The following is a 26,622-nucleotide window of genomic DNA, read 5'->3' as shown; positions in this document are numbered from 1 at the left end:
ATGTAGATCTTGAATCATCATAATTAATAAATATTTTGTTCATATGCAATGCTATTTGACCATAAATTTCAAAGTGCTTTACAAAAGAAGTGTCAAGTATCTGCGCCACAGAGGTTTAGTGACTTACAGCTCATTACAGTCTCAATCAGTGGAAGGGAAATAACAGGGTTCAGGTAATCACACTCCTAAGACCACTTTCCTGGCCACTGCAACATGCTGTCTTTTTAAGCATTTAAAGTTCAGACATCTGGGTGAAGTACCACATGAAAAGCATGTTTGATTAAAAGCAAAACGAAAAAAGAAAGCACAAACATATCAGAGTGTCTGCAAAAGCTCACAATCCTGGGAAGAACATACAATGATAGGGTGCAAGATACCTCATCTGTTTCCTTACACAGCTTATCAAACAAGTGCTTATTTTATGGAGGGTTTTTTTTTTAAATGAAGGATGATGTAATATGCACAACAGACACATTTGCAACCAAAAGTCATATACAGCCCTATATATTTGTACCAGCAAAAGTACCAGTAGAAACATGGGAAGTGCCACTCACAAATACACAGATCAGCAAACAAAAGAAAGAAAAACAAAACCCTCTTGTACACTGTAGTTCCTTGCCAATAAATCACGATACTTCCAGGTCCGTATTTGAAAAATCTATGCAATGTCCATGTGAAAGACTGGTGTTTGAGCACAATGCTACCTAAATTAAAAAGCCATCAAGAAGTTTATATACCACATGGCTGCCAGGCTGAAGTTGGAAAAAATGTCTCACCTGTAATTTATTCTATGTCTATGTAAAAACATTCAGTTTCTACCAGGAGAATCACCATTCTCCCAGAAGAAACCCAAAGTGTGCAGACAATCAAGCTTTTTCTCTTGGAGGAAAAATGGCCAGTCTGAGAGAAAAATAACCTGACAACAATGAGGTAGAAATCACTCCCAAGAGTGTTTCTCCCAGGAGACTGAATATCTGCACACATTCTCCTGGCTTCTGGGGACCAGGAGTGGAGCCAGGGGAAAAGCTTCACTGCCTGCCAGAGACTGGGCTGGGGAAACTGCAGGGGCAGCTTGTCCCACCCATCCCATAGGGGGGAGGAGAAGCCACCAGCTGTTTCTGCCTGCTTCTCACTCCAGAATTCTTGGTGTGAGAAGCAGGCAGGGGCTTTGCTGCATCATCACCTCTGCTCAGCTGCTGGGCACCAGGAGCTGAGTGTAGGGAGCAGGGCAGCCTCCTGCTTGATTCTCACACTGGAGTTCCTGGAAAGCTTTGCCACAATGCTCTCTCTGCCAGGAGCTGAGCGCAGAGAGTGGCACTGCCCAGCCTGCTTTATCAGGTGTGTGGAACAGGCAGGGGCTTTGACCCACTGCACCAGGGGCCAAGTAGAGGAGAGTTCCCTGCTTGCTTCTCACACCAGTCCCCAATGGAGAAGTAGGCAGGGGGCTTTTCCCCACTACTCCAGTCCCCACAAGAACAGGACAACTGCAGCAGCCCACACTTTCCCCAGAACAGGATCACCCCAGTCTGGGGAGGGCCAAAGAAGCAGGGGCAGTTTCAGGTGCAAAATGAATGTCTAGTCATAGAAAAGTTACAAATTTGTTATCATTTTCCACGTCTGGAATCTGATTTTTGGGGGGTCATCTTAAATGCATCCTGCCTTCTACTGCAGGTGCAGCAGAGCGCAAGTACTGGGGTGGCAGGCAGCAGGAAATCAAGTGGCCTGACTCCTGCCCCTTGTAGCCTGTCTTCTCCACCACCACTTGGTCCCTTGGCTGCCTTCCACCTACCCCCCGTTACCCCCCCCAGTGCCTGTGCACTATGTCTGCCCCCCCAATGTCTGTACTGCCTATCACCTACCCCTTCCACCAGCTGCTCCCGCTGCTGCCTGTCCCCTATGGTGCCTGTCTGCCCCAAACCTTGCCCCTTGTCACTTTCCCCTCCCGACAGTGCTTGTAACTTGATAGTTTCCCCCCCGACCACTTGCTTCCAATCCCACCTGTCTCCCCCCACCACTGCCTGCCTCCTGTGCTTACCTTCCTGTCACAGCTTCAGTTAGGGCCCCGCTCCAGCCCAGGAAGGGAGCAAAGAATATGTGCTGCCTCCAGACCTAGCCCAGCCATGCAGCTGCAGACCCAGAACCGGGGCCAGAGCTGCCGCCACCACTGCAACGGCTGCTGTGTGGCTGGATTGGGGCCTGAGGCAGCAAGTGCTTCAGGTCTCCCCGTCCCAGGCCAGAGCTATGACAGAAAGGCAAGGCAGCAGGGAACAGAAAACAGAAGCCAAGGGGGTCGTGTGGCAAGGGGGATAGTAGCTGTGGCTCCTACTCTAACCCTGGGCTTGGACTTGGAGCTGCAGCCACATCCCTGCCATTTGCACTTGAATCAAAAACAAAGCATTTTCCCCTCACCCCACTCCTCTCCCACCATGCTGAATAGGGGAAAAAAAACTTCTTCGATTTCCATCTTCTATGGTTCTAGAAGATGTAAAATTAAAGGAAGCAACTGGACTTAAAAATGAATATAAATACAGCCCTCACTGCTATGACTGACTTAAATCAGAAGAAAAGAAAGTATTTCGTGGAATCACCAACTCCATTCTGCCAGGTCATAACAATACACTTTTCAAAGTCTGCATAGATTTATTTGAAACAGAGAGAGAGAGAGAGACAGAAAGAATAAGGAAGTCTTTATTTATAGTAAATACTTCACTAATGAAGGTAGATCTCTTTTCAGGGGAGATTTGTTAACTTTCAAATACACTGCAAAATTCTCTCTCTTTTTTTTTTTTTTTTTTTTTTTTTTTTTTTAAGTGTTTTGGGTGGGCGAGGCAAAGGTTTCTGATAAAATATGTTTACTTATTATATGCCATGTTATGACACTAAAACACTGTAATGCGTGGGCAGTTCACTATATGCTATGTATTGCTACTGCTTGTTTTACATAATGCAATAGCTTTTAGATATTGGGATAGGCACTTAATAAAGCAAAATAAACTATCAGAAAATGCAAAAGATATTGTTTTCACCACAGTTATAACTGGTTATGACGAACACATGCATTAAAGCCCAGATCCATAAAAGGCCTTAAAGAATTAACTTAATACTAAATTAAGTATTTAACTTGTGGGCACGTGGTGCTTGGACTGGTATTCACAAATTTGAATTAGTCACTTCAGTTCCCTGTAGATTAATGCAGACAGCTAGGTGAATCTATAGTAAAGGGCAGAAATCTGAAGACACATAGTGGGAAATGCTTATGTGAAAGATGCATCCAACGCCCTGTCTCTTCTGAGTTTAGGCACCTATCTGCAACTTGGAATTAGGTGCTTGTATCTTATTTATATTTCAGACTTAGGTTTCTAAATTCTGCCCAAGGTGCACTCTAAGCACCTAACCTTTTTTCTAAAATTGGTCCTTAGTTAAAGCACATTATAATATTATGGGCACATCTACATGTGCAAATTTACTGCACACTGAAATTACTGAGCAGTAAATATGGCAATTTACACCTGATTAGTTACTGTGCAGTAATGTACATGTAGACACCTTACTGCATAATAACATTGTGTGCGGATTGACTTGGGACTAACTTTAGTCCCAAGTCAGTTCACACAGTGTTAGTGTGCTTTAACACCTGCACGTGTAGATGCAGGCCCATTCCTACTAAAGTAAATTTAAGCCAGCATAAATGCACCTGTAGACATGCCCTATGTGTCAGGGGTCAGCAAACTATGGATCTGGGGGCCAGATCCACCCTGCAGAACTACTGGATCCAGCTTACAGACCCCAAGGTAGCATCTGGCAGTGGGGCCTTGGCACAAAATGGAGGGACTTGGCACAAAATGGGCACATCTACATGTGCAATTAATGTGAAGCAATAAACTCTGGTGCATATCACACTGGACTCCCAGGCACCATGTTTGAATATGTATCTGGGACCGTAACACACTGAGCAGAACTGGAGCAGCCTCAGATGGCAAAGGGCCTGGGGGGTCAGCTAGCCAGCCCAGCGCTGCTCTGATCCAGCTCGGTGCACTGCAGAGGGGCTAGCTGGGGCATGAGGGTGCTCCAATGTGGTGCTAGGTGGCAGGCAGCCCCCACACCAAAGCACCCATGTGCCTTAGCCAGCCAGATTAGCATCTACACATGCGCTGCTGCACACGAAAAAGGATAGTACCTGTATTTTCAAGTACAATCCTGCTACAGAGTTTATTAGTTTCCTGTGGCCAAACAGGACCACATGTGTAGGTGCCGAGACGTTTACTGTGGAGCCAACTGGGTAACTCTAGAGTAAACATCTCATGTAGACACACCCAACATGTTGCACCATGCTACAGTTGGGCAGCAGCAGTGACTGGTTCCTAATGCTGACCCTCTACACCTACACTGGGTCATTTCAATCCACTGCTGGAAATCCTTTGTTGATTGCTGCTATATCCACTGGTGGGGAATAAAGTATGCCGTAGTAACTTTTGTGACTTGTGTCAGATTAAAATTCCAGTTAATAACTTCCAACACTCAAATCAGTTCTGCAAGATCTTACAAATTAGAAAGACTGTTTTACACCGTGGACAGACTTCAGAATTAGAGGAACACAAAAGCAACCTTTTGTCACCACATCCCCAATCTTACACTAAGAGCAATTCAGTTAAGCCAGAGAATCTGTCTCATCAGATCTGAACATTAATCATGTGACAGGTCCAATTCTTTCATTGAAAGGAGCAGATTTCTGGATCTGTCCAACTGAAAACAATGGGAGCTGCACTTGTGTCCAAGGGCACAGCTGGGCACTGTACAGTAGCAATAATTAACTAGCATTTTCCATCAGGATACATTTCAAGAAAAATAGAGACTTTTTAAGTCAAATGAATTTGTTACATCATGATTACTTTGTTTGTTAGTTTACCTTAGTTTAGTCAACTCATCAGAATTAAATACAGAAAACAATGTAGCTTTTTCAATAAAGTTTCACATAATTTCAAAATTTATATTAGGCTTCATTTTATTACAGGTAAACAACCTAGTATGGTAAATAAAACACGCTTCCTCTAAACACTGAATTCAGAGTTTTAAACAAAAATTCTGAGGCAAACTGAAATAATTAATTATTTTAAAAGATGCACTAAGTATTATGCCAAAAACTATATCAGAGTCATTGAAATGAAAGCTAATTCAAAACATGTAACTAGGCCCAACTACACACACATCAACAGTTTGTTAAATTATGCCAAATATGAATATAGCCCATTGTTGTAAAATTCACTTTCAGAAAACTTCAGAAAGATCAGTAATGAGGAATGGTTTTAAAAAGTTTCCCCACTGTATTCCCTATTCTTTTTCCTTTAAAACTACAAAGAACAGTTTCATCTCCTCTCCCATGCTATTTATTTCTCATCTTAAATTGTTACATTAAATGCCACATAATGCTTTTCTCAGCTGCTAGTTATAATGTGACCTCTGAAGAGTTGTAACTTTAGATTAGAGGCAGGAATAGGTGAGCCCTAGCAAATACCTTGTTTTTATGCAAATAATCCCTCATAAGAAGGGAATAAAACAAAAACAGAGTATGTATCTGATTTTTTTCAAATTTCTTCATGAAACATCAGCTGTTTCTTATTTTAATTAGTAACATTATAAAATAGGGCTATTACAAAAAGCATAAGATTATGGCATCTTTTTAAAGAAAGGATTAACTTCTGTAGAAAGCTAGTGAATGAACAGAACAGGAAACCTAGTGAATTGATAGAAAAGGAATTTTCCCCATAGAAATACCCTGCTTAAAAACAAACTAGAGATGAGCGATTACATTTATTTATTTACACTTACACACACACACACACACAAAATGTGTGTATTTATATATTATAAATAAATAATATATATACACACACACACACACACACACACTGTGTGTATTTATATATATAAAAAATAGGATACAGGAAATTTAGTTTTCTCATTTTTGCATATGTATTGTAACACTGCTTCACATTACATAAAAATTCAGATCTAAAAAACACCACAATTTAAAAGAAAGTTACTGAAGTTACAGTGTCAAGCACTCAAAGGATAAAAAATGTTAGATTTCAGGCTCCTAGTATATCCATCCTAGACATAGAAAGCTACCATGAAAAGGTAAGAGGTATCATGGGAAAAATAAGATCATGTAATTAATGACTGTATCATAATGTATAAGTCAGAAAAAAGACTGATAAGCAACCCATAAACCTGACATTTCCTAACAATTGAGAGCTTGACCTTGCTACCCAAATAACCCTATTTTAAGGTAGTTTTGTCTATATATTTTCCTAATTGTTTGATTTTTTACATGGGGACAACAACAAATTACAGTGAAGCTACTGACTTCTACCACTTGAACTATAAGACCTCTGCAAGAAAAGATGTCATTGCAGTGGAAGGGATAAGCCTAGTGTCCCATACTGAGTGCAGCAAGGCAATCACTGAAAGCTTTCCACCAGGAAGTAGAACAATTCTGCCCCACATGATACTCTCAGAAGACAGGTGGGAAGCTAAGCCAATATGACAGTTTTGATATACATGGTCTTCCAGGAGCCAGATCTAGCTATTCCCTTTACCATGACCACCAAGACCCAAGCAGCTCCCAGATATGTCTGCAACAGTGTATTATTGCTACTTTGGTGGCAAAACTAGCCTCATTTTAGATTAAAATGTTGACATCTGGTTAAATTTGGCAGCATGCCACAATGTTACTTGAGAAATGCAAGCAAAAGAAGGGACAGGGCAATTTTCAATAATTTCTAATTCAGCCAAACCTAAATGAGACAAACATGGGGCAGCTAACTAGCCAAAGGCCAAATCTAAAATTTGTCCCTGCAAATTTCAAGAGCCTGCTACAAACAATGTTAGTGTTGGGGCTCAAAAAAGGTGGCAGGAATATATTATTATGAAAAGTACAAGGAAAAACAGCATCTTGCAAATATAAAGAAGCTGCTCAATCACCTTTCCAGACCTAAACTTCTGTAAACCCTATAATATCAGTTTTGGATGAAGCTCATGGTGATGGCTAGCCTTGTCCAGAACCAAATACTTAAAACAAAAAATGTTTTTAGTTTAAAATTAGAAGCAGCATGTAGAATCAGTCAGAACTTAAGTGCTTCAATGTTTTTTTTTTGGACACAGAGGGAAAATGTTCTTGATTGAACTTTCAACTCTGAAACAATCCAGAGCAATTAATTTACACATTTTAAATATTTTAATAGCCTATCAAAATGCTTTTGTGCCAAGCTAATTAACTAAACAGTAAACTAAAAATAAAAAACCTATATAATAAGAAACTAAAGCAATTTCTTAACCGAACTGATGCCACTGCAAAACTCTGCTAATAGGCTAGATTTGATCAGAGTCTGCAAACTACAGTGCATTTCATTATAGTACTCACTTTAGCAAAGATTGTTCTCAGCAACTTATTTAGTAATACACTTGTATATTTTTTTTTAATATTTTGATTTTTAAGGTTCATATTAGTACATCATTTATCTATTATGGTTTGCCAAATTTTCTACCACAGAAGAAAAAGGTAAATATTTAGTTCAGCACAATACATCTGAGTTGTAATGAGATGTAGAATTATTACATGTTCAGTATTTTTTCTTCAGTAGAATCAATTCTATTTAATAGAGCTACATGAATTTTCTATTTTTAGGACATGAATTGTAATACAAGGATATTTTAAACAAATCATATTAGCAATATATAGCTTTAGTTGCCCACACACTTCACACAAAAGGCATAATTCTACCTAAGTGCTTCTTCTCAAATCAGGGAAAACTCAGTACCGCTTACATTTTTTAATTGCATGTAACCTATATGAATATGATAAAAGTAGAGATATCCAAGTGTTTTAGGCAAAAGACAATTCACACGCCATCAGTCTTTAACTGGCCCAATAAGGGCTCACTACGGAGGACCTTATTCCTGTTTTAAAATTAGCATAAAAATTAACCTTCTCCCCACGTTCTATTTCAGAAAATGACATGCAGCCAACATCACTTAAGTCACATGTTGGATACTTCTGCCATCCCCTTGGTGAAGTCAGAGGAAACAGTAATACTTGCTGGTGCCACATAAAGAAGCTAATGATAGGCTACTCATCTAACTATAGGAAAAATGGCCTTAAACGAGGGGAGGGGAGAGCCAATAAATGTAAGATTCATCTTAAAATGGATTGATCACTATGTACTGTTTGATTAAAAGCTCCCTTAGAGAGTTTCAGTACTCAAAATTTTAAGGCATGGCATTTCTTGCCTGCTCTTCTGCTGAAAGCTAAAAGTAAATTCACTAAGATTAGTACCACTGAAAAAAAGAACAATTGCATATTCTGGGAGTGAGGTTTAATTTACTTAACTAACAAAAAGGAGGTTGAGGTGAACAGGTTTGGGAAAGATTAGAAAAAGGTAGGGGTGAGAGCAAAAAAAGATCATATGAAAATAACACAAATTATGAAAATTTAGCAATTATATTATACATTAATAAATACACTGGCCTTTATCATTACGTTTGATTACCTCTAGATATAGTAACTATCTTGTACACATGAAGCTCCTAATTACAATCCTTGTTGTAATCTAAACCTCCAAAATACCTGAATATAGTAAGTCAAGAGAAACTTTTTCCTGTGCTCACCCTTAAAAATTGCTTCCATATGCAGGAAGATCTTTGCAAACATATCCTTTAGATAAATGAATACCTGAAATGTTTTTCACAAACAACCAGAAACATGCATACAAACAAAACAAACCTTTGCCAGAATTAACTTTGTACATTGCTAATATATATAGTCTCCCACTTACATCAGCTATTTTATCTTATACAATGCTCTTCAACAGACCTATTTTTTTAACAAAATGAAATAAACTGTTTGGTTTCCGATACTATGCTTGCTGAACTACTGCAAAGTAGTCTCCATTAACAGTCCACTTTCCTGCTTTACAACATGAGTAGAAAATAGCTCATTTTTTAAATATCTATCACATTTGAGGCTTCAGAGTTAATATTCAGAAGCAGGAACCACCACCAAATTGGAGAAGCTGCTTCTTATTCAAGTATTCTTACTCAAAATAAAAGTAGGGGTTATATCATCTACCTATTACAGTACAGCCCAAATCATTTGTTTCTGGGTGTTTCCTAACCCACTTAATTGGCAGTGTACTGTTGAATTAAGAACACGTCACTCAGCTGTTTGCTGCAGGTTTTAGTTCAAAAGAGCATCACTTCTCAGATAACTTGGAATTCTTGTGTAGTCCCACACAACTGATCAGAGAAGTAGCACCCCTTGAAATAAAAGTTGCAGCAACCTTATTTAGTAGTAGATGTTTGCTACGGATCCATACACCCCAGTTACTTTGCAAAGCTTGATCTTCACAGGGGGATTAAGGATTTAATCTAGCGAGTGTCCAGGTTAAATTCTTAGTGAATTTTACTTTAGTTAACTCAACATACTAGTGATTCTCAACCAGGATACCATGGCACCGTGAGGTGCCTTGAGATCCTTTCAAGTGTGTCTCAGGGTGCCACACAATGTTAGCACCATTAGTTTACAAATGTAATTCACAAGATAAAACCAGAAATTTCAAATAAAAATCCATAGGTGTGGTCTGAGTTCTTTGCAACAGAAAAAACCTTGGTCTTATTTTTCTGCACTCAAAAAAAGAGTAAAAACTAAGAGTTAGCATTTTCTGAGTGGCACTTCAAATCTATCCAGGTATGGCTTGAGTCTAAAAATGTTGAGAACTACTGGTATATATTTTTTACCTATTACTGTGTATTTATTTTGGAAAATTTGCTAAAAATGAAAAGTAATATTTTGTCATAGAAGTGGAAAACCTCTCAAGTAACAATTCCAAATCTTATCAGCTATCTAAACCAGTTTACTAGACTATGGTCCCCCAACCAACAACCCACATTACTCCTACTTCTGTGATAGACAACCACCTCTTTCTCCTTCCCCTTCTCCATGTTAAAGCACACACAGTTGAACAGGAATAGAAGGGGCAGCATTCTGGGATTTGGAAGCTGGATTTCTGTATTCAGAGATCTAGATCCAGACAGAGATAGTTACAGAGAATACCAAAAGAGAATGTTGACAGATGAAACAAAGTTTTAAAATTCTGGTGCAGTATATAACTAGTGACTGATACTAGCTACATGTGCTAGAGACACTTCTGTCTCAGTATTCTTTTCTATCAACTCTTACATACCATTTTGGGTAGAAGGTTAAGAGGAAAAATGAGTCCTTCAAATGACCTTATTTTGCATTTAGATTAAAAACGGCCCTCCTCCCTTCTCCCCTTACCTCCCCCACTTTTATTTTACATTAGAATCCAGCTCCTTTCTAATTCTTTACCAACTATTGTCCAGAGCAGATTCTGCTGCTAATAGTATGGAAGGCTAGTCTGGACAGTAACGGAAAAGCAAGATGAGATGATGGCTGTTGCACAGAGAAACAATGAAAAACAACAATGCCAACCACTATCCAAAAGTAAGTGTTGCTGCTCATTGACATGATCTTGCTGAGATATACTTCCATGGGATTTCCTTTCTCTGAGGGCAAGTGTTCTTTGCCTTGTGCATCAGGATCTGAATTAGTGCCAGACACCACAGTTGTGATCTCTGAACTGATTAGCACCAACAAAAATCTAACTAAATTGCAGTCTAAAACTGCAATTTACTAAACCAAAGTTTTTATGAGGGCTTCTCACTCTCTCTTTTTTAAGGTTGGGTTCTTTTAACAAATTTTACAAAATGCATTCAAATTAGATAAGAATAACTGTGCCTGTAAGGAAAAAAAAAATTATTTACCAAATATTAACAAAATTAAGTACTGCCTCATAGGCCCTACAACTAACTGGAAGAGAGCCTGGAATTCACCTCAGCTTTTAGGTACTTTAGTATCCACTGCAGGAAATGTAAGAATCCATGAATTCAAGAGTTGGCATAATTAAATGTAATATTGCATTTGCTTTTAAATACCTATCAATTTATGTTCTCTTTGATGACAGCTCCACATCTGTATTAAAAGACATTCACTCTGTCTTCTCAAAAGGATCCCAAAAAACTTAAATTTCCATCTCTACTATGTTTTCTAATCACTTTTCTCTACTCTATACTTCCTCTACATTTAAACTGAATCAATGGTTTTACATTGTCAATATCCAAGTTTAAATTCTTCTGTAATAGTGAAGAACTTCCTCCTATTTACTCTGATTTAAAAAAAAAAAAAAAAAAGCAGTAAAACATACTTGTGGCTTTGTCATTTCTGTTTGGCTAGATTTCCTGAATATACAAGAGTTTCTTATGGTCAGAGAAATATGTCTCAAGCATGCTTTTCCTACAAGCCCCTTTCTGAGCTAGCATAAACCCACCCACGCCTGGACACCAGGGTATCCCAAAGACCCACTCAAACCTACCTTCCCCACTGTTCATAACCTTGGTATCAACCTTGATTCTGAATTCTTCCTTTGCCTCCTATACTTCCTATGTAAATCATCCTGCTTATCACTGCCTCTTGCACTTTGCCTGTGTATAGCTGTCTCTTAATACTACTTTCTAAATACAAATTATGTATTATTTCACAGGCTTGCTTTGCATACTGCAGCTCTTTCTATGGCCTCTCCCATCCAAGGAAGAATACTTCTTGCCTACTTCCTTGAATATGCAAAATGAAGGGATCTCTCTTCCTACAACATTTTAATTAAAAAAAAAAAAACTCTCCATGATGTTATTAACTTCCTCACTCTCCATTCATTTGGTTCCTGAATACTGAAGTCCTTCCTAGAAGATAATGGATGCAATCTTGGTATACTTCTGGTCTCACCAACTACCTAAATAATTTAAAATCTTAGCTGAAAAGGTTCCCTTCCTTTTTGCAAACACCTGTTAACTCCCCCTCTAACTTTCGATGCTAAAAGGCAGAGATGAAGAATTAGTCTCTGGCCACCTCCCTAAAAGTGGAACATCTTCCTCTCTTCCCTGACAGCAATCTTCCAGTTCAGCTATAACAAGATCCCCTGGATGTCCATTAGACCCTCTATAGACTTTATAAAGAGAAATGGGAATAAAAGCCTCACTTTTTAGATGCCAAAGTCAGAATGCACAAATAAATCAATCTTACTCTATAACAATGAGGAAAAAAAAATACATACATACATATATACATATTTAGGATTTGTGGATATTTTGAAATCCCAAGGCTCAGATTTCTTTTTTCCCCAGTGGAAGTGCAACCCTTGCTAATGGCCTTGATTTATCCAGTGAAGTCAAAAGAACTCTACATAGGTGCAGGATTCCATGGCAGCAGATCTTATGCAATACAAAAATCAGAGTTTATGTCATTATCAGGGGGTACTGCCAGCAGCTCAGCAGCCACTCAGGGGAGAGCAGTCATGCCTGTTTGAAAAGGACACAGCAAGCTGCTGCTTAAGATAACAACCATTTCTGATGTACAGAGGGGAGAAAGAGAAAGATGATCTATGTCCTTTCTCCAACCTATCCCAGGTCATATGTGAAAGGGTAGAGAAAGACAGAAGTACCCCTTTCAAATAATGTGTACTGCTTGTATTCTCAGTGTTGATCCAACAAAAGGAAAATGCAGTGGCAATAATCAAAACTGCCCCAGCCAGTCATATTAAATGATATTTTAACCACAAAAATCCATTAGTTTAGTCCCATTACTTCAATGGAAACAATTACCCAAATTATTGCATTATATTGTTGCATAATATCTCTGTATGACATAGTAAAAATATCTGTATAGGAGAGTTAGGTGCCAAACTATTTTTCTTCGATTGCCTCACTTGCCCTCTTCCTACTAACCACCTCTGTCAGGATTACCTACCTTTTATAGGTCTGAGCAGTTTCAGAAATCAACAATTTCATAAAAATCAAAGCAGCATGTAAGTATTCTCCACTCAGTATGTGAAAATTCTTTCCAAAATTACATTAGTCTGAGGCCCAGGATAAACAGTTAGCTCACGAATAATCAGAGGTAGAAACAGAAACAAAAGTATATATCACAGCACTTGCTTCTAACTGTAGGTCCTAAAATTACATACCATAGGTCTTTCAATACACAAGGTCTTTCTATACATCTTGTTTTATGCATAGCCAAGCAAGCAGATCATTTTAGAGGTGTTTTTAAGATTGCTTGCTTGAATTTCTCTCTCCCTTTTAGCTCAGAGTTGACTCATTGTAACAAAAATCAGACTTTAGAGCTGGGATACCAGGAATAATGTAAAGCAGGTTATCCTAAACTCAGACTTAGATTATATCATCCTATGACATACTCTCTAAATATACTATTTACTTATAAAACACAGAGATATTATACAATTGCTTAAACTATTAACATTAATCTTCTCCTCAAAGCAACAGTATCATTAAAGAAAAAAAAAATTAAGAAAACCATAATGCTAACCTAAGCAAATATAAAATATTTTGGTCATACCTAGGTCCTCTCGTAACTCCTGCCTCCCCATTATTTTTTACAGTCCTTGTCATGTTATGCTATATACTAATTAAAAGGTCTGTGCTAGCACACCCTTGTTCAAGTAGTCCACTGACTTCAATAGGGCAACTCCTATGAAAAAAGGTTTGCAAGATAATCGTAATCTGCAGGGGAGGGTGATAAATTCTGCAAGAATGATATCCATTATTTGCCAATAAATCATTACACATTTATGATGCTGTAAAAATAGTAATTATAAAGATTACATCTATACATTTTTATAAAGATTATGTAAAAAATGGTGAAACTTTGGTCATAAAAGATTGTCACGGAAGTGTGGATTGACAGAGCTGGTAATTAATTCCTGTCTTCACAAAACATTTGTAGCACAAGCAGAAGGACAGAAGAAGTCTAAGAAATCTTTCACAAGGGTGCCTGAACTTCATTCTGAAAGAACCAGTCTGGGAGAAGGAAGGTGTTGGAACTCAACCAAATCCAGACCACTCATCATTTATTAGGTGAGGACAACATTCATTCACTAGTGATCCAGCATCTGGAGCAAAAGTCAAATCATAAACAGAGCATAGAAATTCTGTAACCTACTGAAATTATATTAACCAATCAAATTTATTCTATAGCTCATGGCATAAACATTTATTTTCTTATTTTGCCTACTTTACTAAAAGTTTGCCCACCACTGTTCCCTCAATACAAAAAAAGTTTAAAATGTTTTATTTACTTTGATATTACAGTGAGCATTGCAAATCAGTAATATCGAGGATCGTCTGATGAAATTAACACAAGAAATCCTTTTGATAGTATCTAGAAAACAACTCTAAGAACTAGACTACTACTTAACAATAATTAAATGAAATCTACTTTTATAGGTCTGTTTTAAAATTTGTCAAAAGCTTTCCCATATTAAAGTAGCATAAGGTTCAAGTTGGTTTTGAAAAAATAATGCATGAAAAATTCCCCCTCATTAGCTTTTACTAGTTTTAAATAACTTTCCCCAATACTAATTAGATCAGGGATCTAGGCAAACTATCTTAAACTGATGTCAGTGTCAAATACAAATTTAATCTGCAGCTCTTATCTATATGTGTAGACCTGCTAAAGACAACAGAAATTATGAGTCAGTTTACACCAATTTTACTACCTTAACTGTCTAATATATCTAATATATACTAGTATAGTAACAACTCACACTTTTAAATGGTCTTTAAAGCAGTAACAGCATATTGTGTGTAAAGTGCATTAATGGAACACTACCAATAGCACTACCCTATGTTGTTACATTACTCAAAAGCATGTTGCATAATTATACTTTCCTGCATATGATTACTTAATGATTTATGGAATACACAGAATAGCATATTTAATACCATGTACTACAAGATTCTCTATGATCAAAGAAAATTCCAAAATTTTCTACTATATTACCAAAGAAACTATACTCAAGACTGTAATCTGATACCTCTTTTCCACAAATCCAGAGTAAACTACAAGAATTTACCATGAAATATACCCTTTGCAGAAAACTATTTCAGAAGCAGAATTTTCAATTAAGTTGTGTTTCTAGTCCTTACAGTAGTCACAGGTGAAATACAAATCAATAAATGCCACAATCCCTGCCTGTACCTGCAAAGAGCCTGAAACAACTGCTTCATTTGGCTGAGTCTGGGTCCTATGAATTCTGAAATTCCTCACCTTCAAAATTTTCCCCAGGTACCTTAGAACTCAACGATTTTGCTGCAGAATTAGTTTGCTGCAGACAGGTACCTAATACTTAGTTTTCAGTCCCCTGACCTTTTAGGACATACCTACAGTGGTCCTTTTTGTTCAGTTTTCTCTCACAATAGACATTGTGGGAGAAATTACAGAGCATATTCCCTGGATCACTCATGGATACAGTCATTAGGAGGTCAGGAGCTAGATCTGAAGTCCAGTTTGCAGCCAGGATGTGGGAAGACCGTGAAGGGAAAACTAGAAGCACCAACTAGTGAACTAGACAGCCTGAAAAATAGGACAGCAGCCAAGACCTTGGGAGCTGGGTTGAGGAACTGCTGAAGCTGACTGCAATCTCCCCCCCTTCCCTGGCATGTATGCAGAAGGAAAGAGTTTCTGAGCCAGGCCACCTGGGCAACATCATGGAAGCCTGGGAAGTGGAGCAAGCATGCCTAAAGATAAGAAAGAAAGAAATCCATCCTCAAAAGTAATCAATGTTAGAAAAAAAAAAAGATTTTAAAGTCCATTAGTACTTTTAACTATAAGCCCTAACTGTGTGTTTGCATAAGAACAGGAATGAAGAGTATCTCATTATGATACAACAAAATGCTGTTGCTGCAGAATTTTGTCCCACTGTGTCACAGAGAACACAAGGCCTCAATCATAACCCATATGCAACAGAGGCATAGATAAGGTTGCACATTCAGCCTTTGATTAGGTCATTCCTGACTTCTGCCAATCCTTACCATACACCTAGAGAATATGAACATAGGTGTTTTATTCCAAGTTTAAGTTTTCCCAGCTTTTTCATAGAAGTAAAAAGATGTGATAGGGAGAGAAAAAATACTCATGGAAAACCATTTCAGTCTCCAGAGGTTCAAAGCTCTGCTATTTTGCCAAAAAATACAGGCTTCACAAGTGTTTTTAGCAATGTGGAATTGTTTGCCTGGATACCACCTGGAATCTGCAAGACTTGACCAAGGTCACCGGAACTCACACCACTGACTAAAAAGTCAACCGTGTCTTGAGGAAGTACAACACAAACTTTATTTACCAATTTTAATTATACCAAGAAAATGAAGTTTAAAAGACTTGGCATTTATTAAATTTATAGCCAAATTAAACGACTATCATTCAGCTAACTCAGCTGATCTCTGTGGTTAGGAAACTATCCCAATACATCATAATCCAGTAAAGCACACTGTGTCTCAATATCCATCTCATTCCATAACACTTTATGCATTAATTCAAATGAGTTCAATTACATCCTTAAACACAACCTTCTGTATTTGGAAAAACTGGGGCCTACATAGACAGAACAGCATGGAATTCTAGCAGTCTCTGGGGTGGGAGGCAAGAGCCAACTGATATACAACCTATCGCATAACAATGAGAAAATAATGATGATGGTGATGATAATTCCTATTATTAAACCCTAGTATCACGGACCATCTAAAGCTTAAAAACCAAACAGACAACACACACAAAACCATACACACAGAAAAGGCTCGTTTATAGTGACCATATCATCACATAGTTCCGCCTCCCCCCACCCCCAAGTATTTTAAGACAGATATGGATAGGATAGCACAGCTCTATTACTGTAAGTAGTCTATAATACAGTTAACACTATCTTCTTGTTCCAGTTCACACTGCCAATTAAGAAAAAAAGTGGCCTAACGGAGACAATTCACCATTGCAGAAAAACATGCTAGTGTCTCACTCAGTAGAATGCCATCCTGGTTGTAATAGCACCACTATCTATTTTTTTTTGTAGTACAGGTATTAAATATTTTGTAAAGCCCTGACCTCAAACATCCACACACAGCTTCAGCTGCAAAGTGTGAAAAGTTTGTGATAATCTGCATAAAACTCAAATTGATGACCTCAACTTGAAAGTCCAGTCCAATTCTGTTAGACATGAATTTATTGCTCTCATACAAGCAGAGCACAGAGCTCTACCACTATTCTAAGTACCTTCTCACTCTTATTTTCTCCCAAAAAGTCAGCTCCTCTATATCAGAGATTTGTACCAAGTATTTCAAAGAACCATTTTTTCCTCTCTGGGTTATGCGTTCCCCTCCTCCACATGGCACACTGTAGATAACCATTTATAAATAGTTTTATCTTTTCAAAATATTACTAATTAGTAATTATTTTCAAATATCCAAATGCATAGTAAGTACATTACAGAAACATGCAGACAGACAGTCCCTGCATTAAAGAACTCATGGTCCTTAAGATTCTGTCTAGGAAAAAAAGAAGTCTTTTTTTTAAAGTCATTTCATAGATGGGATACGCTGAGGTCAATGCCTTGCTTAAGGTTACACAGCAAGTACACATCAGACATAGGCCCAGAAGCCAAGTTTCTTAATGGTTATCTGGGCTATACCAATTCCCGGTACTTTACAAATAAAAATAAATATGGGATATATGGTATTACAATAGCCCTAAGGGGCACCAATTAAGCACATGGGCTCCTCTGTGACAGACACCATGTGCAGTATTTTTAAAAAAATCCCTACCCTAAAGTACAAGTAGTCTAAGTTATCAATTCACCCTCTTTGTTCCTTGGTTTTCCTATCTGCACAATATGGCAAATACTACTTTTTTAATGCTAATATAGTTATTTTTCAGTTCTGCATCTCAAAGGATTTTACGAAGGTGGTAAGCATAAACAGCTGCATTTTATAGACAGCTTGACTAAAGCTCACAGATCATAAGGAATCTGCTTAAGAAAAATAGTGATCTAGTGCTATAAGATGCTAATGCTATAAAGGTCTGTCATATTCAGGTTTAATTCCCATTTGACATAAGCCACAAAGGTTAAACTTTGAGAGCCTAGGTACCCCACATGTAAAGACAATGAATAATATTTATCATATTATTTTTATTATATACATATAAATGTCTTTACACATTATATATTTTAAGGTTTAAGTGCAAAGAAACATTAAAATATGTAACTGAAAAGGAATTTAAAAAAAAGGTTCTGGGCTGGGAGACACACTCAGAAGCTTCAGACTTAATACCCTTTGCAGGAGAAAAATGAATGTTGTTCTTCAGGCAAACTTAGTCTTGTTTTCATGGACTTACCATATAGCTCAAACTCAAATGGTTACCATAGCTAATTCTATATTTTTATAACTGAAAGTATAAGCTCTATTAACAATGAATCAGTTTGATATCATAAACAGCGTCCATAAAAACTTTCACCAATCATCAGAAGATAGAATAGGCCTTAATGGCATCACAAGTTATTACAGAGCAAGTGCTGTAACAAGCTTTTAAGTTACTGCACCTGCCCAATTGTTTTGGTTTTCTTTAAGTACTTAAAGACTTATATTTTGGTGACAGTGTGGTAACACCAAAGGATAACAAAAACAACAAATTGGTATTTTTAAGTTTAGGAGCTCCAGTACACACAACTACCTTGGAAATCCTACAGAAAGGAAACAAGGCCAGGAAAATACCATACAATCCACCTCACCAACTTTTCACTAGATTGTTTAGTTTAAGAGGGATTTGCCTTCCCGTCCAAGATCTCATAGACCTTATGGAGACCAGGGCCACCTGTGTGGCAGCTCTGTGCTTTTACATTAGCTTTCAGGCAGCATTGCTTTCTTGTAGCCTGCTACCGTGAGAATCTCCCTAAAGTGCTGGTTTTACAGTGTAAAAGCTATATTCTAAAAAATGAATAATACCAGTAGAATTGGCGAGGAAAAAACATCCTCCAAATAACTAACACCAAGAGAGATTCTGAGATGTTTACATGATTGAGACATTTTATCACAAAGGATCAAGTCTTATAACAGGAAGATAAACTTAGCTTTGACAGCAGAGAAAGGTAGGTATCCACAATAGTTTGAAGTCAGGCAGAAAGCAGAGGTGCACCTTACAGACAATATGAATCAGGGAGGCATAAGCTCTGCCAGTATGAGGTGCTAACAATGCTACCGTAACTAAAATGGAATTCTCCATACAAGTATGTAAAATATTTCCCTATACCTTCAAATCAAAGCGTCAAATGCTTGACTGAAAATACGAATCATAAAATTGTAAAAAACTATATGCCAGCTATACACAATCTCTAGTCTCAGAATAATTTGAGTACTGTATGTTTGAGAATATAAAAATAAAAATCCATAGATATGTAAAAGTAAAGTCTCCCTTACAGTGGACAAAGCCACCTAACATCATCCAGGCCATTTTTCCACCAATGTTGGTTTGCTCCCTACTATGGTCTTACTTGGTTTCTAATTTTACATGATCAATGCAATAAGTATATTACTCTCCACCTTCCTTTAAACATTTCATCTTCCTAGTTAGTTTTAAATATTTCTTGTCTTAATTTCACCCCATTATATCTTAATGCAGCCCCTTACTTGGGGAAAGAGGAATTATTTAGAATAATGTATTTAAGCCCTTCGTCCACTTGGTAGACTGTTATCATGCCCCCTGTGGTGCTCACTTAGCAAAAGCTATACATCTTTATTTATTACTTTTTTCTTACAAATCAATCCCTCCAAACTTCTAAACATTTTGCTGCTCTTCTCTGAACTCCTGTAAGTTTGCCTCACCTGGTAATGAGGCGCTAAGAGTAAAAACAGTATTCCAGATGTAGTCACACTAGACTCACACAGAGAGGACCCATTCCCCCATTACTTTGTGACATGATGCCGCTGCACACGCAGTCTAAAAATATGTACGCCTTTACAGCTGCTCTAGCACACTGAAACTGGGACCTGGTTGTCCCATCAGTAGTATGTACAACTTGCATTCATATCAATAGAAGTGGAGTGCTCATACAACAAACGGAATGATCAGGCCTTTGATATCGAATTTGTTGTTCATCCTCATGCCCTTTTCTTTTCTTTTCTTTTCTTCTTTTAAGCATTACTGTTTTCCATGGTATTCCCTCACACTGGATACCTGTTTTGGATTACTGGACCTCCAATATATTAACTTGCATGTGCCAAAGTAAAATCTCATTTTGTTATTTTCAGCCATTCTCTCAATTCTGTAGACTCCTCTCTCCACTTTCTCAGTCTTCATTAATATTTGCAACTCTTCTCAGTTTAGCATCATCTGCTATTTTTTAGTATGCTGTTTGCTCTCCCTTCAACATCAGTTGAATATTTTTTTTTTTTATTATATAGTTGTATATTTTTAAAAATAAAAATCTGAATTAGGACCAAGTTTACATGACTATGGGCAGGTATTAAGCGTTAACATTGATATTTCTCTTTACTGCAGTGGTTTTCAACCTTTTTACACTCCAGATACCCCTCAGAAAATGTCAGCTCTTAGATTTCACACGTTTCTTGAGTACAGGAAAAAATACAGCAATATTTCCATTGCAAAGGATTCAGAAAGACCTCAACAAGTCAGAATATTTTTGAAGTCTCTGGATTTATCTTGTGAATCACGTCTAGATGTCTGCACACCTACCAGTGCTAATATTATGCAGTACCTTGTGGCACCCTTAAAAGGACCTTACAGCACTCTGATTGTGAATCACTGCTTTACAAGACTGACATGAAAACTGAACTTAAACAATCATTGCAGTACCTCACTAGACACATCCCCTGGTTCCCTGCTTAACCATTATTTTTTGGTCCCTGAACCAGTTTTAATTCACATGACGGTCCATATTTATAAATTTATTTAAGATGAGATTTTGAGACAATATATGGATTTTAACAAAATCATCTGAAATTTATTACTGCTATAACTTTCCATTTATCCACTACAGCCCTGATTCTACAGGCAGATCTGGCAAATAGATCAAACCCTGTATCCATCCAGAAGCCACAGTGGTCTGTGCGAGTCCTGTTGCATGATTAGGACCAAGTTTTGTGTGTTATGAAAACATATCAGTTGTGTGGGAAAAATCTTTTCTACAGAAACTGAGGCTGCTTAACCTGTAGGATTCCATTATAGTTTAGGTATTAAGTGGGTAAAACCCTCAATGTTTGTTCCATTATTTTGCTAGGGAGAAAAGTTACAGCCCCATAAATAATTTTTTACGATCACATTTCTTTTCAAATCAGAACTATTTTTGCTTTTCTATATTACTGTGGCACCTCACAGCTCAGCTGATTTATACATTACGTTCAAATTTTCTAAATAGTCTCCAATGTATTCTCTACCAACAGCTACTTTTATAAGGTGCTCTTCAGTTCTTAATTGCCAGTTTCTTTTTGTTTTACTTTTCTCAGTAGATGCAGAATTTTTTTAGACAGATCAATACAATGGACTTTTTAGAATCACTCATCTCATAATCTTCATTTATTAATTGACCTATTTTATTTTAAGTGCTACTTTAGTCTCTGGTATTTCTAAAAACTACTCGTATTCCCCTTAACCTGTTTGGATAGAATTAACTCAATTTACTTTTTGCTATCCTTGTATTCATCCGTCTACTGTACAAAATGGACTTATATTTTTTTTAATTACTTGCATGACTGAGAATTAAACTTATTTTATTAGGTAGAGCAAGCTCTTACTCCCTTTATTTAGATTTTGTTGGCAAGTTTACTTATTTTTAAAAAGTTAACTTATCTCTGCAAACTGGCTTTTAATTCAGGGCTCATACAACAGTTGCACCTCTAATTTTAATCATTTCCCCACCCTTCCAGGATACAGATGTAGACCCAGAGCCTACAAATAAAATAGCTGTAGACTCTTCTGCCCACAAAGTCAAACAAACAGGATTCCACACAAATGCAGAGGGCCACATTAGTGTCGCTATTTGTAGGACTCAGGCCTAACCATCCATCCTATTAAAACTATTTCAGTTTTTATGTTAAAACTTCTCTTTAACCCTGTACATGATTATAAAAAATGTAAGAACAAGCCTATGAGCAATATTTACTGCCCCATAAAATATCTACAGAGAAGCATTTGGAAAATGCTCTCCTAATTCACCTCAATTGAGATGAAACATCTAATTTACACTGAAGTCCAAGGGAATTACACAAACTGTGCTGCAGAGACTTACAGCACTACATTAACAACTAAAGTCTATCAATGGTTATTGGCACTATGGCTTTTGACTGCTCACTACAGGATCATAGTGCATAAATTACCATACCTGTCACACAGCTCAAAGCAATGCATTCAAATAGATGGAATAATTAAGGTTGTCTCTATCATATACAACTGTATGGTTGGGGGGGGGGGGGGGGAAATGTAACTTTTCTGAATTGTTACCACAGGATCCAGTAAATAACACGTTTTCAACTTATTTCTTTAATGAAGACTAACACATACCCTTAAAGACATCTGGCAAAATTCCATAGTCAAATTAAAAGAGCAATTTTTAAAAAATGTCACCTCACCTGTATATCTTACACAAGACTTTCAATTTGATAAAGCCAACTGGATCACCAGTATATCATACAAATAATTAACCTGTGTGCTATTTAACATAAAAATGACATTGTCATAAGAGGCAACACAGCAAAGCAGGCCAATGATCTATCTAGCTCTAAATCTTATCTCATCCAGCATGGAATGCCAGATGCCTCACAGAAACATGCAACTTCCTACTATCACAAACTACCAAGGCTTCAAATCTGCAAAGGTATCCACATAAGTGAACATAAATAGATCCCACTAAGTTCAACAGGACTCTTGTATTTCCCATTCAGACTGCTTAGCAGAAATAGGATTCTATATATACACAACTGGGTGAAATTTCTATTAAAGTTATTATACTTGAAGAGTATGTGTGTGTGTGTGTGTGTGTGTGTGTGTACGCGCACACACAAACCCCTTGAAATTTTGAGGCCAAGATTACTGATGCCTAATCTGAAACCCCTCAAAGAGGCCTAATATTCTGAAGACAGTTGTCCAGCACTTCATGAGAACTGAGCCATGATAGGACATTTCATGATTTTGGTTTTGCCAAGCCAAACATGAAAAAGCTGAAATCTCTTTTCTAAACTAAACAAATGAAACTATCAAAAGGCACAACAGCAGCAAACCAATGCATGCGTGTAGAGGAAAAAAAGTTGGATAAAGAAACCCTTTAGTTACTGGCCTCCAATGGATTATAAACAATAATGAGTACAATAGCAATTTGAGAAAGTATGGGGGGGAAGGATATAGTATACAGTGTATTTTGGGCACAGTCTCCATTAAGTGATACGAATTTATTAAGAATAGGCTCCTTTTAGATTCTTCATTGTAGCAAGTTATTCAAAATTTTATTTTCAATAAAGTGAATTTTAGAAAAATTGTATTTGTTTCTGTTATGAGCATTTATGTACATCCTTTTTTGAAAAAAGTGGACATTGAAATATACAGTCAATACTGGTAACGCCAAACACGGATTTTCTTTTATGATCTCCTTGACTAAGAATACAATTTTTGAAATAATGCATTATGAACCACATTCTATTTTAAATTACTCATTATTTGAATTGTGCCAATAGTCACAGTATGATAGGCACTTTCAAAACACAAATTAAGACACATTAACTATCCCAAAGGATATATAACCCACTATTGCAAGATTTGGATGCTCAGACATATTAAAAAATAGTGATGAAATGAAGAAAGGTTCAGACAAGCAACTGCGATCTTTGTAAATTATGCAAAAAAAATATAGCCTAGTTTCAGATCTTGAGGTCCATCGGAAAAAAAAATTAAAAAGATGCTTCCTGTGATCCAATGCATCTCTAGCAATATTCTCCCGATATTTAATATTACTAAGGAAAACAAACAGATGGAACACATCCAAAAATGAGATTCCCACCTTATCTCTGGACCTATTAGAAGTCATTAATATATTACCTAGTTTTAAAAGAATGTATTTCTTTAAAAACCAGACCGACCAAAGAAACCATATGCCATCATAAAAAGAATCCAGCAAATACAGATATCTGACTAAGGTTTTCCAGACTTCATTGTAACTCAATAAGTGCTCCACACAGTGCTGTGAACTCTACAGCTTCAAGCTGGAAGTCAATCTAGGACAGCCAATAGAAAGTGCACCTGTACTATTACTGCCTTTCCTAATTCAGAATGCTAAACCTTAGACAGATATAACTTGTGTGCAATCAAAACAACACACACAGGATATTTTATATTATCTAAAATACAAAGCACACCCTGCATCTATTTTATCATTAAAAAATTGAAAAATACTAGAAAAATGTAAATATTACACATACAATTCATAGGCAACATTTCGTCCGCTTAAGAAACAGATGACAAACCTCATCTTACATGAACGATTCTGAAGGAGGGCATATAATATTTAATTTTAGAAACTTTCATACAAACCATAGTTGCAAAAAGTTGCAATTCAATATAAAAATATTAGTAGCTGAACAATAATCTCAAACACCAAATTAAAATATTCACTAATAGCTCCATGCAAAGTTAGGAAATAACCCTTACCATCATCTATTCATTAAAATAATCCAGAAAGCTGATATTTATGAGTAAGAAAAAAAAAAAATCTATTTGGCAATTCTGGCTGATAAAAAAAAAAAAAAAAAGACATAAAATACTACAGGCAGCTGATAATTGCACAGTTATCCACTGCTGAGAAGTGAACCATCTTCATACAACAAATATATATTTTTAATCCAAAATCCAGCTTCGTAAAGAGGAAACCAAGTCCATCGATAATAAAACATTTTATTGCTCTATAACAAAACAAAGTTTCAATAACCGCACTAACTTGATTTGCTAGTGGGAGTCCTACTGTATTGTCCGTTTAAAATAATCAATAAAAACGCCCCAATGAGTACTGTTTACAGAGTTGGGGTCACCTGCACATTTTTGTCTGGCTAGCAGTTGTAAAATACAAACATAAACAATCACAACATAGAGACCCTTTTAACTGACCACCAAACCAGTAGAATAAGTCTTCATGCTTTATCTGCCTTATTTTCACAGGTACGAGTACTTTTATTGTAGCACGCTATGGAAATTTGAAAAAAAAAAAAAAGCAGCCATCCCATGCTCAGCAACACTCTTCCAAGAGCCTGGCAGCACTTACCGCAAGTAATACTGTTTTAAAGCGAAGGCAGCGTTAGAGCAACTTCTGGGAAAGTTGAACTCCTCTGCAATTTCTCCCCACTGATTCTTCTCAGAGACCTATCAAATAATAATAATAAAAAAAAACAACAACACACAAACAGAGATACACAACACACACAGATACACGCCTCCCTAGAGGCAAACCTCACAAAAAAACAGGGGCAGCCACAAAGCAAACTGATAAGTAGATATATATATTCAAAAGTAGAGAGAAAGAGACATATAGGTGGCTGTGTATGAGGGCTATAGGGCTGCATTCCTTATTGACAGTCCCTGGTGTTGCCCCCCCCCCCCCCGAGGGGGGAACCCCACTGCCCAGCAACACTGTGCATGTTTCTGTTGGGGGTGGGGGGTGCCCTGTTTTGGGGGCTGTTTGTTTTTGTTTGTCCTGCCTGGACAATAACCAATCGGGAGTCCCTCTGTCGCCCCCTTTTAAATCCTCCCGCGGCCCGTTAAAAACCCAAAGAAGTTGAAAATAATCCGTGCGAGTCTTGGTGAGGGCGCCCCCCAGCCAAGGGGAGACGAGGGAGCCGTCCCGGCCGGGCTCCCCCCAAGACAGAGCCACAGACACACCGAGGCCTTTCTTTTGAGGCCTACATTTCTGTCCCCAGCCTTGAAGCCTAAAGATGGCTATTTGATTACACACCGGCTGGGGTGCCCCTTTTGTTATTTCTCCCCGGGAAGGGCCCGGAGGGCAGCGCCGGGTGCCCCCCGCCGCCGAGGATCGTTTCCTAGCCCGTGCTCCGTGCCGATTATCGATGTTAAACATGCCCGCTAATTTTGAGTTGCACTAAAACTGCACTCGCACTCTCCGCTCTCTGCGCGAGAGGCGCACAGCCGCCGCCAGCCTCGGCCGCCCGGCCGGGACCTGCCTCCCCCCGGCCCCCTCGCCTCCCTCGACCCGGGGGGCGGCGGGGCCGGGCCGGGGTCGGCGGGGGGCGCGGGGGAGGCCCCGGCCGGGCGGGCACGGCCCCCCACAGGATCCCTCCACCGACAAGGCCGAGCCACCAACCTGCCTGCCTGCTTCCTGCCTCCCCCCTCTCCTCAGGCGCTGGAAAGCGGCCGGCCCGCGCCCCCCCCGGCCGGCCCGCCGCCCCCGGGGGGCAGAGGAGACTTTTGGGAAGCGGGGGGGGGCGGCCAAGCCGCAGCCAAACTTCCACTCACCTTCCCAAATCCGCCCAAAGTGGTGACTCGGGTGTAGAGAGCGTGCAGGTCCAGCTCCTTCCCACCCACCACGGGGATCTTCTTCAGAGGAGACCTGCCGGGGGAGAGACACACCAAACCGCACAACTTGGCCACCCGGCGCCCCTCGCCCCCCTCGCCGGGGCCGCCGTGTCCTTCAGGGAAGGGGC

General features: G+C 38.3%; 1 protein-coding gene across 2 annotated transcripts in view; it reads right to left on the bottom strand.

Moving 5' to 3' along the window:
• ARID2 (AT-rich interaction domain 2) overlaps window positions 1-26,622 on the bottom strand; it is a 172,916-nt gene that overhangs the window by 145,134 nt on the left and 1,160 nt on the right. For both annotated transcript variants that reach the window (XM_014601034.3, XM_014601035.3), the window contains exons 2-3: window positions 26,435-26,528; window positions 25,230-25,327 (exon numbers count right to left, since the gene is read on the bottom strand). In XM_014601034.3, coding sequence (XP_014456520.1) covers window positions 25,230-25,327; window positions 26,435-26,528 — 192 coding nt within the window. The remainder of the gene's footprint in view (window positions 1-25,229; window positions 25,328-26,434; window positions 26,529-26,622) is intronic.

This window comes from Alligator mississippiensis, chromosome 4 (genome assembly GCF_030867095.1).
Source record: "Alligator mississippiensis isolate rAllMis1 chromosome 4, rAllMis1, whole genome shotgun sequence".
In the NCBI taxonomy this organism is placed as follows: domain Eukaryota; kingdom Metazoa; phylum Chordata; order Crocodylia; family Alligatoridae; genus Alligator; species Alligator mississippiensis.
This window is presented reverse-complemented; position numbering and strand designations above follow the sequence as displayed.